The sequence below is a fragment of the Colias philodice genome, chromosome 21 (genome assembly GCF_061535455.1).
Source record: "Colias philodice isolate Cphi_HAF_F1 chromosome 21, ilColPhil1 Martin Lab GWU primary, whole genome shotgun sequence".
NCBI lineage: Eukaryota > Metazoa > Arthropoda > Insecta > Lepidoptera > Pieridae > Colias > Colias philodice.
Genome location: NC_143106.1, coordinates 3,793,731 through 3,810,021, shown reverse-complemented (window position 1 = coordinate 3,810,021; position 16,291 = coordinate 3,793,731). Strand labels below are relative to the sequence as shown.

Sequence of the window (16,291 nt, the reverse complement as noted above, 5' to 3'; positions counted from 1 at the left end):
GCTTGTTTTACGTGAATGTTTATTTTGGGCACTTTATTCAAATTATTTTGTCCGAATAGTTTTGGGCTTGTATGTTAATCCTTGGCATTGAGATAATATTACTACGTATGGAGTAGACACCACGAACAAAATCTGTGCGCCATTTTTTTGCTCTAACTAAGTTTTAAAAATTATTACTTATCTAGTTAGGTACTTAACGATGAAAGTTATTCCTTTGCACTTTTCCGTATTATTTGTATCATTTGTGCAATATCGTAACACACACGAAGGCATGTTTGATGCGTTTCACTTTAAAACCATTAAAAAATACCGCTCAACATACGTCACATGACGTATGTTGAGTGGAACATAAGTGATGTAGGCGGTGTCATCTCCATATTAATATTATCTCAATGATCCTTGGCTATTATTTCTGAACTCTGCACTTCCATTTACAAATATGGTGTCTTTTTTAGTGCCCATAAGTGCTCAAAGACGTTTTCCTGACCAGTAAATGCCTAATCTTTTGTTCTCGTATTGCAGACGTGCCGCAACAACCTGCTGGAGAAGCGGCAGCGCAAGTTCGACGCGGAGGTGCAGAGCTCGCAGGAGGAGCTGAAGCGCGAGCGCGCGGCCCGCGAGCGACTCGCGCGCGAGCGGGACCAGGCGCACGCCGAGAAGTACGCGCTCGAGCAGAGCCTCTCTGTGAGTAACGTGTTTGTGAGAGTGTGTGAGCGAGGCATTATGATGGGTTAGAGGGATTTCATTTACGTAAGTGCAATTAATAATGAGTGGATTCAAATTTGTAATATGATTTTCAGCCATTTGATAAGCAATAAGAGCCTGCTCTTCGTGTTATGGTATACCAATTAATGTTCAGAACGCGACACTGCAGAAAAGCAGAAGCTTTTTCTGCTTTTCTTCGTGTTTGTCATCCACAATATGAATTTCGCGATAAAGTCTTTTATGATCATCAAGTCAGAGCCGTTTTCAATATAGCCATAATTATAGTCAATTTCGCGTTTTGACTAAAATTTTCGCTCAATTAGCGATTCCGGTATTTAAGCGTTAATTTATCATGCATAAAGTAACGCAATTTTAATTTATCCCCTTTTTTGATACACAGGAAGCTCGGCTAGAGATCGAGCTGAAGGAGGAGCGGCTTGCGGCGGCTTCACGCGAGCTGGAGGAGCGCGGTGGGGGGGGAGACGAGCTGAGCGCACTGAGACGCGCTAAGGCCGAGCTCGAGAGACGCGTGCGCGACCAGGAGGAGGAGCTAGATGAGCTCGCGGGGCAGATACAGGTTAGTGCATTGAGGTATTATTACTAGAGGTATTACTACTTATAAATTAAAACCAATCAATGTAACAAATAAATATTGTTTATCTTATTTTAAAAATTTGAATAAACTTATCAATTAAAACCAATCAATGTAACCGAACAAAAATTGAGTTTGAGACGATTGACTCTAACTCGTGTTAAAAAAAGTGTAGTAGCGATGTCCTCTCTATTACATGTAACTCTAGTACATGTACATGTAACTCAATGGGTTAGTGTGTTTTTGTTGTATAGGGGTTCTGCCATAATTGACAACATTTCATTTTTTATAAGGCCTTGAAGAAAAGATTGTTATTTTTGATCTTATTTTAATTAAAAAAAAAAAACAAGTAGATAAAAAGTTTGTAATATTCTCTATTGGGCAGTCTTAAGCATCGTATGGCTATCTGAAGAGTAGCTTAACAAGATGCAGCATTCAAGTTGCGTCGCACTGAAAATCGACATACAAATTGATGGAGAGTTTTTATCGTCTTTCCACAAATCTTTATTTTTCTAGTAAATACATGCAGTAATTTATGTCACTTAATTTTTTTTTAACATTTTATAAGGCTTTATCAACTTTTAAAATATCACGACTTGAACATAATTGTAAAATAAAAAAGACGGGTTGCACTCCGGGAGTGCCGGCAGAAGTGAAAACTTGATTATTAACGTTCAGCATGTTTGATATATTGGAATGGTATCCGTCTTACGCATGGAATATAAGGGCTAAAAAAAAAAACATCCGTCTTACGCTTTTTCGATCAGGCCACGTGTCCTGACGCGAGTTTAAGATTTCATACCCAACTCCGCTAAAGAAGTTTTCACTTCAAAAACAATAATTTCGTTCACAGTTACTGGAGAGTTCGAAACTTCGAGTGGAAATGTTGCTGGAACAGCAGCGTAAAGAGGCTCGCCTCGAGGCGGCCGCGCGGGACGACGAGATGGAGGAAACTAGAGCCAATGCCGCTAAGAAACTAAAGAGTGAGTACATTTTTTATCTTTAATACTAATTATAGTTAATAGAATAATATAAATGGCCAAATTCATGTAGGCAAGGTACCATGATATTTAAGATGTATTTTTTTATAATATGTACTGACGATTTGTGTTTTCTATCACGAAGCGTCCCTTCTATCAACAATTTTTTTTTACGTTTAAATTTAAATTAACGATAAATGTAAAGTATCTAGTCATTTAGGCCATACAAATATAGTTTATTTCGTAGTGTTTCGCAGTCCATAGAAATTTCTAAGCGAATTTTTATTAAAGGATCAAAAATCACCCGTTTTCTGACCATATATTATTTCCCATCCCAGTACTAGAAAGCCAGCTAGAAAGCGAGCATTCAGAGCGCAGCTTGCTACTGCGCGAACGGCACGAACTGGAGCGACGACTGGCCGCGCTAGAAGAAACCGCAAGAGCCGAGACACAGGAACAGGTGCAGCTCGTGCATAGACTTAAGAGGTGAGATTTATACAAGTATGTCAATAAGTATACACACACATGCACATGCGCAAGCACATGTGCACACGCACACATAGGTCGTGCTCGTAAAGACACGTGTATACACATAGGTATATAATATTTCATGAAAAATATCATCAATCTTTTATAAACTGTTGCACTTAATCCTGTCGCTAATACTCAAAAGTTTGCGTCTTTGAATGATGTTTTATGATTGATCACTCAACATAATTTATTTCTAATATTGATACTAATATCCGTCTTCTTAATTTTTATTTAACTTTCAGGGATTTGAAACGATACCGCGCACTGTTACGAGACGCTCAAACGATGTTGGAACAAAAGGAGAAGGAAGGTGGAGGCAAAGCCCAAATTAGACAATTGAAGAACCAGGTTAGTTCTAATTATAATAACATAACATACATTTATGTATTTGCAAGAATGCAGTTACAAATATAGGTGTTGTTATTACAATATAATAGCGCTAATATATTACACTAATAAATTCTATGTGTCACAAATTCCTAAAAGTATTTTATTTGAAAATATGTATAAGGTTACTTTTTCAGTTTCATAAAATATGAATAGATACAGCTAACGCGTATTACTATTTACTATTTAGTTACTACTACATAATTATTTTAAAATCTATTTTTTTTATATCTAAGGTGGAAGACTTAGAATTGGCCCTACGTGCTGCGAACAAAGCGCGTTCTACCGCTGAAGCAGAAGCTTCTGAAGCGGCTTCAGCGCTTGAAGAAGCGAACCGGGCTAGAAATGAAGCAGCTGAGCGAGCGCTTTCCGCTAGCAGGGATGCGGCTGCTGCTAGAGCGCAATTAGATGATGCGGAGGAAGAGGCTGCTGAGGTAAAATATATATTTACTATGGAGACACTGCTTTATTAAAACACTTTTTATTGAAGTTGGTTCCAATTACATAGTGAAAAGTGATTGATATTGTAGCATACATATTGTAACCTACAATTTTGTAGCTAAGAAAGTTTGTAGTATTGTGTATAGCAAGGTATAATTTCTAAATTCTAATGTCGATAGGAAGTTCATACTGTTTATCAGTTAAGCATAATCATATTAATTAAAGAATTTGGCGTAAAATTTGTTAAGGAACGGGATATTATCACTGAACTCATGCTACTTAGTTTTTAATATTTTTTTAAAGTATTTGTCTTTTTAACTACCATCAACATATCGAAACTAATAACTTATACTGACGTTTGCTTTTAGCTGCTGAAGAAATACCGCGCAAGCACAAGCGCACTATGCGCAGCGCAAGCTGAAGCGCGTGAAGCAGAAGCGAAGGCTGAAGCTGCCAACGAAGAGGCGCGAGCTGCCCGCGAGCGAGCAACTGAACTGGCTGCAAGGCTTGCTGCTGCAGAGGCGGGACATTCGCACGGGCAGCATGAGACTGAGCGACGATTGGAGCTGAGGAACAAGGTACGTGGGGATACTGAGGTAGCAGAGAGAGAAAAAAAATTTAATCCAATACACAATAAAAATTGATAAATACAAGAAAAAAAGCAAAATAACATCATGCAACGAATATAAACGATAGAATTACAATTAAACTCATCACAATTTCAAAATTCTTTGTTCAAGGGACTTTCCTTGTAGATGTGATTTGTAGGTTTTTACCTACAAATGTTGAATATTTACAGCATAAACGCATGTATAGCGCCCGGCAATCTTCTTGGCCAAAAAGTAGCGTGGTGTGGGAAGCTTGCGCATATAAAAATGTACTAAAACTTGATGCGCAAACTTCCCCCACCACGCTACTTTTTGGTCAAGAATTTTGTCAGGCGCTATATTTTTTAATTGCGTTAGAAGTTTGATTTTTACACTAAATATCCGACCCAATCAGTGTAATTTCCTTTATTATTGTTTTATGTATAGTTGCCGGCGCGCATATATCTTGCGCATATAAAAATGTACCAGAACTTGATACGCGAGCCCATGCACTTTTTGCCCAAGAAGTTTGTCGAGCACTATAGCAACATGTTAATGTAAATTAATGTTATTTTTTATAATTGTGTGTGCTGATTTATCTAATCCCTAATATTTATATGTGCAGGAGCTAGAATCGAGTCTAGAACTGGAAGCGACGTCCCGTGCCCGTGTAGAAGGACAAGCGGCGCGGCTGCGGGACGCGCACGAGCAGCTCGCGCACGAGCTGGCGCAGGCGCGCGCGAGGGACGCGGCTGCGGCCGACGAGCTGCGCAAGCTGGCCAGGCAGATACGGTAATAGACTAGTTTTTGAGTGAAAGTTTCAGTTTTCTCGCTCTTTTGTAAGAATTTTTACTTAAATACAAGGTCCTGTATATAATACTAGCTTTGCTCCGCGGTTTTACACGCATTGCTCTGCTCCTATTGGTCTTAGCGTAATGATATATAGCCTTATAGCCTTCCTCGATAAATAGGCTATCTAACACCGAAAGAATTTTTTTTTAAATCGGACCAGTAGCTCTTGAGATTAGTGCGTTCAAACAAAATTTTCACCTTTATAATATTAGTATAGATAGCAATCAAATGCCTTATAAATGAGAATTTTTAAAGAATAGAAAAAAATCAGCGACGAGACGGGATTCGAAAGACACAGAAAAGGCGAAAGACGCGAGTTCGAATCCCACCTCTTGATTGATATTCTCTATTCATTAAAAATTTATTATAAGGTTTGGTTGTGAACGTCTAGCATAATGCGCCGTTAGGAACTTGCTTACCATTTACCTAGTACATATGTATACGTTATACATAACTTCAAAATGCTGTCTAATCCTGTATGCTGCAAATCGTGATTATATCTTTTTTTCTTACTTGAAAAAAGTTAATACCTTTTTCATACTATAACAATTACATATTATAACAATTATTATTGCATCTACAGGGAACTAAAAGAAGAGAACACATCCCTAAACTCTAAACTGAGCGAGGCGCTGCGGCTCAAGAGCGCTGCTGAATCAGCGGCTCAAGCGGCTGCAGCGGAAGCGGCGGCTGCAAGAGACGAAGCGAGGCTCGCTGCACGCCGCGCTACAGCGCTGCAGGAGGCGATAGCTGGAGATCTCTCTAGTCCGGGCGACTCTAGGGACACTGATAGGTGAGTTGGTGTTTGTACTAGGTATCTGTATAATCGTGTAAGTCAACTAAAATTTATCTAATTCAATTTACACATTTTGAATACTAAATTAATTTTTAGTTATTTTTCTAGAAAGATACGATTTTATAATTATGCAATAAATGCGTGTGATAGCGTGTTATGTAATTTTGTGATACCATTCAATTGCTTAACGTTTCTTTACAATCCAATATTCTCTCTGATTACACATTGCATTCTTTCCCTACTGGTATTTACAATATTTCAATGTAACAACAATTTACAATAGAATTACGCTAATATGTATTGCATATTTCCAGTGAGAACGACAGCTACAGCTCGGACGAGTCGATCGGCACGTTCCTGGCCAACCACAAGTTGAGCCCCTCCGCGCCCTCGCGCACCAGCTTGCACCAGGACTCGCATAAGTAATTACCCTCACATTATTTAAAATATTAATATCAGTGTACCTTAAAGTCGACTAAAATAATATAGGAGTAGAATAAGGAAATAAAAATAAACAAAAATATCGATCGATTTATTATTTTATCAAGTGAGATAAATTCATGAAAAATAATTCCACACAAATTTTCGAAATCCTGTAAGCGTTTATAATTACGCGAACTCATTTTTTTTTCCATTTCCCAAGGTCCACCAGCTCCGAGGGCCGGCACAGCCGCTCGAGCGCCGGCTCCGGCTCCAAGCCGCTCAGCCCCACGAAGGAGTCGTTCGCATAACAGCCGCCCGCCGCGGCCGCCGGGCTGCTCGGCGCGGCGCTGCCCGCGCTCTGCGCCGTCTTCTGCCGCCAGCGCGCCGCGCACTCCGTCATCGAGTAGACGAGCCATGGACATGTGACATGTGACATTGACAGGTGTCACGGTGACAGGCCGCCATCTTGCGAGATACGTCAACGTGGCAGCACCGCCATCTTGGGAGATACGACTTGACAAAACCGTTTTGGATTGTGACTTTTTAATTCGTGTAGCTGTTTGACGATGTATTGTTGAGATAGAAAAAGGAAATAGATATACAAATTGACAAGTGTTTAACGTGCGTGGATTATTCCTTTGAACGATAATGTCGGTCTGTCTTATATTACTGTTAGTCATTTTAGTTGTATTTAAAAACGTATGTTAGTGCAATATGGCGGTCATACCTATTTATTGTCTATGGTGTAAAGTGAATATTTGAACTTTTGAGTGTACGTGTTTTATTGTGAGTAGATATGTGACGTGCTTGAAATCGTTATGTAATAACAACTATTTGTCTACATTATACTGTTATCGACTAATAAAACTACTGAATTCTTATAATCAGCAATAAATACGAAAATAGACCTAATAAGCTGAGCATTTGTCTTCAAAAATGTCTTAGATGTGGTATTATTACACTGCTCAATCATTTATACATTGCTATACATTTGTGAGGCTATACATTTTTGACTTTTCTAGATTTTGATATACAACATAATATATCCATTTTTAACTTAGTAAAACGGCACTATTGTTATTGTCTATGCCAAGTCATTAGCATCGCTGATTTGTTTACATAAAATGCATGCATTCCAAATAGATCTTACTTATATTAAACTTGGCTTGACTTTACCATGAAACAACAAGGCTTGGACATTATTTATTTAGCTGATAATTTTATTAGGAAATTGTTTATGTGGTTAGATGTTGAGCTGACTTCAGCCAATCAGTATTTAGATGAAATAGAGACGGGATTATCACTGTAATATTAGGTTGATTGTTATTTAGTTAGCTAACATGTAAATAATTAGATTGCGTATACATTATTATTATTATTTAATTTGTAATATTCGTGTGATCAGACTGTTATTGTATGATTTTTGTTACACTGTAAGTTGTTGCTTTATAAACGATCAAACATATCTGTTAGGTACCTAATATATCGAATTCCTTATTGACTGGTTTTTGTTTTATTTAATTTTATTAGCGATCTGTAATCGTATTTCTTAATGTATTATGAATATAATTATAAAGTCTTCTAAATCTTCATAATATACCCTAGATACGTGTCTATAGCCATTGTCTTCTTTATATCTATGTGTATTGTACGATAATGTGATGAAATGTTACTGCGTTCAATATTGGTTGTAAATGAAATTATTTAATAAAGTAACTCATGGAAATATAATTTTTTCGTTTCATTTATTATCTATTATCTCCTAGAGCTGATCCTCATATTTTGGACGTAAAATAATCTATACTTAATATTATAAAGCTGAAGAGTTTGTTTGTTTGTTTAAACGCGCTAATCTTGGGAACTACAGGTCCGATTTGAAAAATTCTTTGGGTTTTAGATAGGCCAATTACCGAGGAAGGATAGGACCATATTATATTATCATCTGGCTAAGACCAACAGGAGCGGAGCAATGCGGGTAAAACCGCATTGAATTTGAGTTTGTGTTCGTGTTTGTGTTTGTTTGAGTTTGAGTTTGTTTGAATTTGAGTTTGGGTTTGAATGAATGAATGAATGAATGAATGAAAATTCTTTATTGCTTATAAATAAATACAAATGCAAAAGCACACAACACAGTGTGTTGTGTCTGAGTTTGTGTTTATGTTTGTGTTTGTTTGTGTATGTGTTTGAGTTTGTGTTTGTTTGAGTTTGAGTTTGTGTTTGTTTGAGTTTGAGTTTTTGTTTGTTTGCGTTTGAGTTTGAGTTTGAATTTGAGTTTGAGTTTGAGTTTGAATTTGAGTTTGAGTTTAAGTTCGAGTTTGAGTTCGAGTTCGTGTTCGTGTTTGTGTTTGAGTTTGAGTTTGTGTTTGTTTGAGTTTGAGTTTGGGTTTGAGTTTGTGTTTGTGTTTGAATTATATTGACCGACCCGCGAAGGCGCAAAAAAAACCGAAATTTACTTATTAATAATTTATTGTAATAAAAAAATTACATTATAAATCCCTTTCACACCTAACTTGGCAAGTTAGGTGTGAAAGGGATAAAAAAACATACAGGCGTCATATTTTCTTGTTACAAGTTAATGTTCATACTGAAATCTCCAGTGTATTAGATATAAGCTTCTTGGTCACGTGTCCTGACGCGAGTTTAAGATTTTATACCCATTACAGAAAAAGTGCTCAACGCTGCTAAAGAAGTTTTCACTTCAAAAATTATTATCTTTACTTAAATTATAAAATGAATTTATTTTTATATTATAAAGCTTTATTTGATCCATAAGAAACAGTAGTTGGTTACAATTACAGTTTAAGAACAATATTAGAACAGTTTAGATACAATCAAGATAATATAATTTTAATAAAGTTAATTTAAGTACTAGGTAGGTTTCTATATGGACCCCATACGGGTAAAAGCCTCCCCCAAAGAATGCCACTTGTTCCTGTCTTGGGCTGTGTTCAGCCAATTTCCGCCAGCAACTGCTACTATTTCGTCAGCCCATCTGGCCCTTGGTCGACCCCTTGTCCTGGTGCCTCTTGGCCCCGACCATTTCACTGACCTGAGGGTCCATCTTCCGTCTTTATAACGAGCCAAGTGACCCGCCCACTTCCATTTTCCCTTCAGTGCAAAACCTAAGGCATCACATACTTTTGTTTTTTTCCGAATGTCGGTGTTCCTTATTTTATCTTTAAGTTTGATGCCTAGGCAGCTTCTTTCCATTCTTCTTTGGGAAGTCTGGATTTTATATCTAGTTTTGTGGTCGAAGGTCCATGTTGGGCACCCATAAGTGAGGCAAGGCAGTAGTGCTGTGTCCATGACTATTTTTTTAGTTGCTAGCGGAAGTTGTGATTTCAGAATCTCTTTAAAGCTCCAGAACTTGCTCCACGTAATCGCCACTCTTCGGTTTACTTCTTCAAAGTTTCTTTCCTTATTAAAAGAAATCTGTTTGCCTAGGTAGATATATTTATTTACGTACTCGAGAGGGGAATCTAGTAAGATGGGCGTAGCAGTGTGGTTCGTCATTATTTTAGTTTTATCGAGATTAATTTCCAATCCAATATTTTTGCTAGCCTGATTAAGTTCATTGATCATCTTACTTAGGTGGTGAGGGTTTTCCGCAAACAATATTATATCATCGGCAAATCTGAGATGACTAAGCATGTTTCCATTCATATTAATGCCTCGATTGGACCACGGTAGTTTTTCTAATACGTGTTGTAAGACGGCTATGAATAATTTAGGCGAAATTGGGTCCCCTTGACGCACTCCTCTCTTTACCTTGAATGATTCGCCTACTCTATCTAGCTTGACTCTACTTGTACTGTTATTGTAAATTTGTTTTAGTATGTTAATATATTTTTCATTTATTTTTAGTGCTTTCAGTGATTCCCAGATGCTTTCGTGTGAAATTGTGTCAAAAGCTTTTTTGTAGTCTACGAAGGCTAGGTACAAGGGCTTATTAAATTCTGAGAATTTCTCAATCACCTGGTCCACTACTTGGATATGGTCTAATGTGCTGAAACCACTTCTGAACCCAGCTTGTTCGATCGGTTGATGTGAGTCGATAACAGGGCCTATTCTTTCGAGCAAGCAGGAAGCAAAAAGTTTGTAAAAGCTAGACATAAGGCTTATAGGACGATAGTTTCCTAAATCTGCTGGATCGCCTTTTTTGTACAGTAGTGTAATTTCAGATTCTAACCATTGGTGCGGTACAGCTTCATCATCGAGTATTTTATTCCATAGGATAGTGATTGGTGCCAGTAGTAGAGTTTGCGCAACCTTGATACATTCATTAGTGATCCCATCTGGTCCTGGGCTTTTCTCCAGTTTAAGTCTCATTATTTGTTTCAAGATTTCTTTTTCTGAAAATTGTACGGTTGGAGTTGTGTCAGTATAGTGGTAATCAGTCTTGGTTTGTTTTTTTGTGGGTGGTTCACTGTATAGATTAGCATAAAAGTCGGTAGCTTTTTTTATTATTTCTGAGCGAGACTTGCATTTGTTATCGCCAGACTGCAGGAAAGGTACCCATGTTTTGGTTTGATTAAGTTCTTTAAAAGCTTTTTTAGCAGATCTGGAGTTATCGAGTTGTCTTTGTATAGTTGTTATTCTGTAGGTATCGTAACATTTTTTTATTTCTCTGTTGGTAAGTTTGTATAATTTTTTTAGATTTTCTTTGTCGGATTTATTTAGTTTTGGTTTATTTTGTAGTGCACTTCTTTGTTTCATCAGTTCTAGCGCTTTCTCTGACAGTATTTTGTTCTTTTGTGAAACTTTAATGTTTGATAGACTTGACTTAATGTAGTGGATAATTTCTTGGTAGTACTCCTGCGCGTTGTAAATATTTTGAGCCGTTAAAAGATCTGGTATAAATTTGCTAAGGTTCGAGAGGTATAATTCTTGCTCGGGTAGAGTTTTCAGCTTATTAGACAGGTTAGAAAAATTCCGTCTGCTTTTCTTTTTTGATTTTAGGTCCATAGTTACCCTTATTAGTCTGTGGTCTGATCCGAACGGGAAAGATGGTAGAACTTCATATTTGGTGATTAAGCGGTGTTTCGTCGTCATAATATAATCAATTTCATTCCTTGTGTTTCTATTAGGAGAGATCCAAGTCCAACGATTTTTAGGTTTTAGTTTGTACATTGTATTTATTATTTTTAGGTTGTATTCTTGTGCGTATTGAATCAGTCGCGTACCTCGAGCACTTCTAATGCCATAACCATACTCGCCTACGATGGGGCGCTCGTATTTTTCAGGAGTTCCGATTTGGGCATTAAAATCTCCCATAGAGAATATGTTCTCAGTAGATACGGTATCGTGGGCTTTCGCTAAGTCATCATAAAAACAGTCTATTTCGTCCTGAGATGAATTTTCAGTGGGCGCATACGCCTGGATTAATGAAAAACAGATATTTTCCAGCTTGATTTCTAGTATGCAAACCCTCTCTGATATTCCGGTAAATTTTATGATGTTATCTTTGTATATCCTCCTAACTAGAAAACCTACACCATGAAGCCCTTTTGTTTGGCCAATGTAATAAAAGATGTAATCACTGTCTTCGATTATCTTTTCTCCTAAGCGACGAACCTCGCACAAACCTATTATATCATGGTTAATATTTTCTAGTGCTGCCTTGAGCTCTATAAGTTTTTGATCAGAAGATAATGATCTTACATTAAGGGAGCAAATAAAAAAGGTAGTTTTAATAGTTTTATTTTTATTTGGGGGGTTTTGGTCATACTCTCCCGCGGTGACCGGCCGAACTGGGAGAATTGAGGTTGGGAGAGGGTCCAATATTGATTGCTATTCTTTGTTTCGTTTAGGTGTCGTCATTTGGCGTTGTGCTGATGCTGTCTGGGCGGCCGTTAATTTAGGCTTATGTATAATGTAATTATTCATGTTTCCCTTATTCTTCTTAGGTGGTTGTTTGTTAGTTTGTTGAATATTTTCGTTGGTAGGTTGACTTGTCTCCGGGGATTCTGATAGGATTCTTTTGCTCGGCTGTTTTTTGTGGATGTTGTTGGTTATTTAGTATAATAATTTTATCGTATTTTATAAAAGCGATATTGCCTGCATCTTTTTCTTTCTGTACTTGGGCTTGTAGTTCTTTCCGTTTATTTAAAATTTCGATTGGGTAGTCTTCTTTTAAATAGTATGAAGTATTTTGTAAGTAATGTTTATTTTTATGTATTTTTAGTTTAAATCCCAATGTGTTGAATGTTATTACTATCGGTCTTACTTTCTCCCTCTTTTTTCCCAGTCTTCTTACAGCTTCGATGTTGTTAGCATCGCATGAGATTTTTATGTATGTATTTATTATGTTTATTACTATTTTTTCGAGTTCTTCATATGATTTTTCTTTCTCTTCTACGCCAAATAAGACTAAATTTTTGCGTCTAAACTGTCTTTCTAGGTTGCTTACTATTTTTGTTTGTTCTTCAATTTTTTTCTCCAAAAGTTCATTTTTTATTTCCAAGTTGTTAAATTTTTCGTTGAGACTATTGATTATAGTACATTTAATATCTTCCTTCATTTCTAACATGTCTTGTTTTTGTTGCTTTAAATCTTGCTGCATGTTAATTAACATATTTTTTATTTCCTCCATATCCTTTTTATTTCAGCGCCCTCTATGAGAAGAGGTGTGAACTTCTTGTTTAATCTTCAATCGATCGGATCGAGCGGACTAGGTGGTGTCGCTATTTTCTGATAGATGGCGTAGTTCTATTCGACCAAGGAGTTCTAATGGGTCGTAATAGATGGTGCTGCTACTTTGATCGATAATTAATTAACGTCTTGTTATGTTTACTTTGTACTTTTGGGGTTATAATCTTAAATGTTTTTTGTTTACGTACTTTTATGGTGTTTTCAAGTTCCTTTTTTATCGTACACACACTCCACTAGTTATATGCACTTTTGTAATGATGGATTCTATGTTTTCTAACGGATTTCGAGTGAGTGATGACAAGAAGTTTTTCATGCACTTTTTTATAAATTGTATTGTTTGTGCACTTTGTTATTTACATTGATTCGAAGCAGTTTGTATAGTAGTTACGTTTTAGATGTTTTCACTTGGTTTTAGATCACGTAAACAATTTTAAAAATTTATTTATTGACGAGTGCCGTATTGACAGTTAGACAGACTTCCCCCTTCCATAAAATGAATTAATTCGTTAAATTCGAAAATTAATTCGTAATTAATTAATATTTAAACTTATTAATCTTTTTTTCTGTGTAAGTAATATCTATATTTGAATTTTACAATTGATTTTGTAAAATTCGAATTCGAAAATTAATCCGCGATGAATAAATATTTAAACTTATTAATGTCTTATCTACTTAATATCTATATTTGAATTTTACAATCGATTTTTTAAAATTCGAATTTATGTGTTGTGTTCGTGTTCGTGTTCGTGTTCGTGTTCGTGTTCGTGTTCGTGTTCTTGTTCGTGTTCGTGTTCGTGTTCGTGTTCGTGTTCGTGTTCGTGTTTGTGTTTGTTTTGTGTTTCAATTTGAATTTGAATTTGTGTGTTTGTGTTTGTGTATGTTCACATTCACATTCACATTCACATTCACAATCACATTCACATTCACATTCACATTCACATTCACATTCACATTCACATTCACATTCACATTCACATTCAATTTCACATTCAACATTCACATTCACATTCCAACACAAACAGCCATCCACACGTTTGGTTCGTGTTCGTGTTCGAATTCGAGTTGTGTTTGTGTTCGTGTTCGTGTTCGTGTTCGTTGTTCGTTGTTCGTTGTTCGTTGTTCGTTGTTCGTTGTTCGTTGTTCGTTGTTCGTTGTTCGTTGTTCGTTGTTCGTTGTTCGTGTTCGTGTTCGTGTTCGTGTTCGTGTTCGTGTTCGTGTTCGTGTTCGTGTTCGTGTTCGTGTTCGTGTTCGTGTTCGTGTTCGTGTTCGTGTTTGTGTTTGTTTTGTGTTTCAATTTGAATTTGAATTTGTGTGTTTGTGTTTGTGTATGTTCACATTCACATTCACATTCACATTCACATTCACATTCACATTGTTCTTTGTTCGTTGTTCGTTGTTCGTTGTTCGTTGTTCGTTGTTCGTTGTTCGTTGTTCGTTGTTCGTTGTTCGTTGTTCGTTGTTCGTTGTTCGTTGTTCGTTGTTCGTTGTTCGTTGTTCGTTGTTCGTTGTTCGTTGTTCGTTGTTCGTTGTTCGTGTTCGTGTTCGTGTTCGTGTTCGTGTTCGTGTTCGTGTTCGTGTTCGTGTTCGTGTTCGTGTTCGTGTTTGTTTTTCAATTTGAATTTGAATTTGTGTGTTTGTGTTTGTGTATGTTCACATTCACATTCACATTCACATTGTTCGTTGTTCGTTGTTCGTTGTTCGTTGTTCGTTGTTCGTTGTTCGTTGTTCGTTGTTCGTTGTTCGTGTTCGTGTTCGTGTTCGTGTTCGTGTTCGTGTTCGTGTTCGTGTTCGTGTTCGTGTTCGTGTTCGTGTTCGTGTTCGTGTTCGTGTTTGTTTTGTGTTTCAATTTGAATTTGAATTTGTGTGTTTGTGTTTGTGTTTGTGTTTGTGTATGTTCACATTCACATTCACATTCACATTCACATTCACATTCACATTCACATTCAAATTCACATTGTTCGTTGTTCCTTGTTCGTTGTTCGTTGTTCGTTGTTCGTTTTTCGTTGTTCGTTGTTCGTTGTTCGTTGTTCGTTGTTCGTTGTTCGTTGTTAGCTGGAGCGTTATATTATTGTTTGCGTTTATAGACCCCCTTCCAGTGACTATAATATGTTTGAGACAGTCATGGAAGAAATATTAAAGCGTCTAAGCAGGAGTAAAAAAAAAGTTATAGTATGTGGTGATTTTAATATTGATTTACTTTTACAATCACAAACGGCTACACGAATTGTTAATTTATTTCAGTCATTTAATCTATATAAACTTTTTAACGAACCCACACGAATTACACCTACTTCTGCAACCTGTATTGATAATATATACTGTGACTGCATCTGTTTAGAGAAAAATATTCTCAATACATTGACTTCGGATCACTGTGGCCAGAAAGTAGTTTTTGAATGGGATTGCATACCTACATTTAAAAGGATTAATGTTAGGCCTATAACTAAAAAAGGCATTAATAAATTTAGGAAGAATATTAATAAAAACCTGCCCGTACTAAATGATCAATCCTTTCCTAATAGTCCTTGTGAAATGTTTAATAATCTTTTTAATTTAGTACATTGAATTTGAAAAAATATTTAAAGTTAAATCTTTAAATATTACCAAGGATTTACCATTTAGTAAATGGGCGACAGCTAGTATACATAGGTGCAGGAACATTCTTTATTTAAGGAATATATGGAAGATAAAAACCCATGGAGGGTTGTCGCGTAAAAACCACAGGACAGTTCTTTGGCATATTATGATATATACGTACAGTTACTTACATATTTTGTAAAATTAAATTGTAATACTGAAATGATTTAAAAGAGCAACTATGGAGTTTCTTGCCGATTCTTCTCCATAGATACTGCTTTCCGAATCGGTGGTAAATGTTAAAATATGTATTGACGTTTCAAAAGTGCTTCTCGAAGAAGTCTAATTGAATAAATAAATGTTTGAGTTTGAGTTTTGAGTTTATGAATTATATGGTATGAAGCAATATAATAAAGACCCATCTTTTATTTATTTATTTATTTCTTCGTAATCATACAGCATTACAGTAAATAACATTTCTTAATATATTGATACAGAACTATGAGCCAATTAAGATTACAAAACAAGGTACATACAGCTAGATAAATGAGTTATTTTTTAAATGACATATCAGGAGTGTATTCCATGTTTTGGTGAATTATATAATACAGTAAGAAAGGTTAATAAATAATTAAACAGTTAAATCTGCAATCTCCCTTTGTGTGAGTGTGTGTATGTGTGTGTGAGTGTTAGTGTGATGTGAATGTGTGGTTGTCTGGACTTGCGTGTTAGTACTAAAGCCGAATTGTATGTGAATTTTGTTAATTTC

The 16,291-nt window shown here is 36.3% G+C and overlaps 3 protein-coding genes across 3 annotated transcripts in view; 1 reads left to right on the top strand and 2 right to left on the bottom strand.

Annotated features, from left to right (window-relative positions):
- The window catches only part of Mhcl (Myosin heavy chain-like), a 184,232-nt gene extending 176,207 nt beyond the window's left edge, over positions 1-8,025 (top strand). The window contains exons 28-38 of the mRNA XM_089708942.1: positions 523-684; positions 1,106-1,282; positions 2,151-2,280; positions 2,616-2,763; positions 3,051-3,156; positions 3,432-3,629; positions 4,005-4,214; positions 4,849-5,015; positions 5,659-5,868; positions 6,186-6,293; positions 6,515-8,025. Of these exons, the coding sequence (XP_089565068.1) occupies positions 523-684; positions 1,106-1,282; positions 2,151-2,280; positions 2,616-2,763; positions 3,051-3,156; positions 3,432-3,629; positions 4,005-4,214; positions 4,849-5,015; positions 5,659-5,868; positions 6,186-6,293; positions 6,515-6,602 (1,704 nt within the window). The 3' untranslated portion in view covers positions 6,603-8,025. The remainder of the gene's footprint in view (positions 1-522; positions 685-1,105; positions 1,283-2,150; positions 2,281-2,615; positions 2,764-3,050; positions 3,157-3,431; positions 3,630-4,004; positions 4,215-4,848; positions 5,016-5,658; positions 5,869-6,185; positions 6,294-6,514) is intronic.
- The window catches only part of RhoGAP5A (Rho GTPase activating protein at 5A), a 161,272-nt gene that overhangs the window by 50,113 nt on the left and 94,868 nt on the right, over positions 1-16,291 (bottom strand). The gene's annotated exons all lie outside the window — the stretch shown is intronic.
- On the bottom strand, positions 12,212-13,397 carry LOC149478796 (uncharacterized). Its single transcript, XM_089709081.1, has one exon. It carries the CDS (start codon positions 12,884-12,886, stop codon positions 12,212-12,214), a length of 675 nt encoding a protein of 224 aa, XP_089565207.1. The 5' UTR covers positions 12,887-13,397.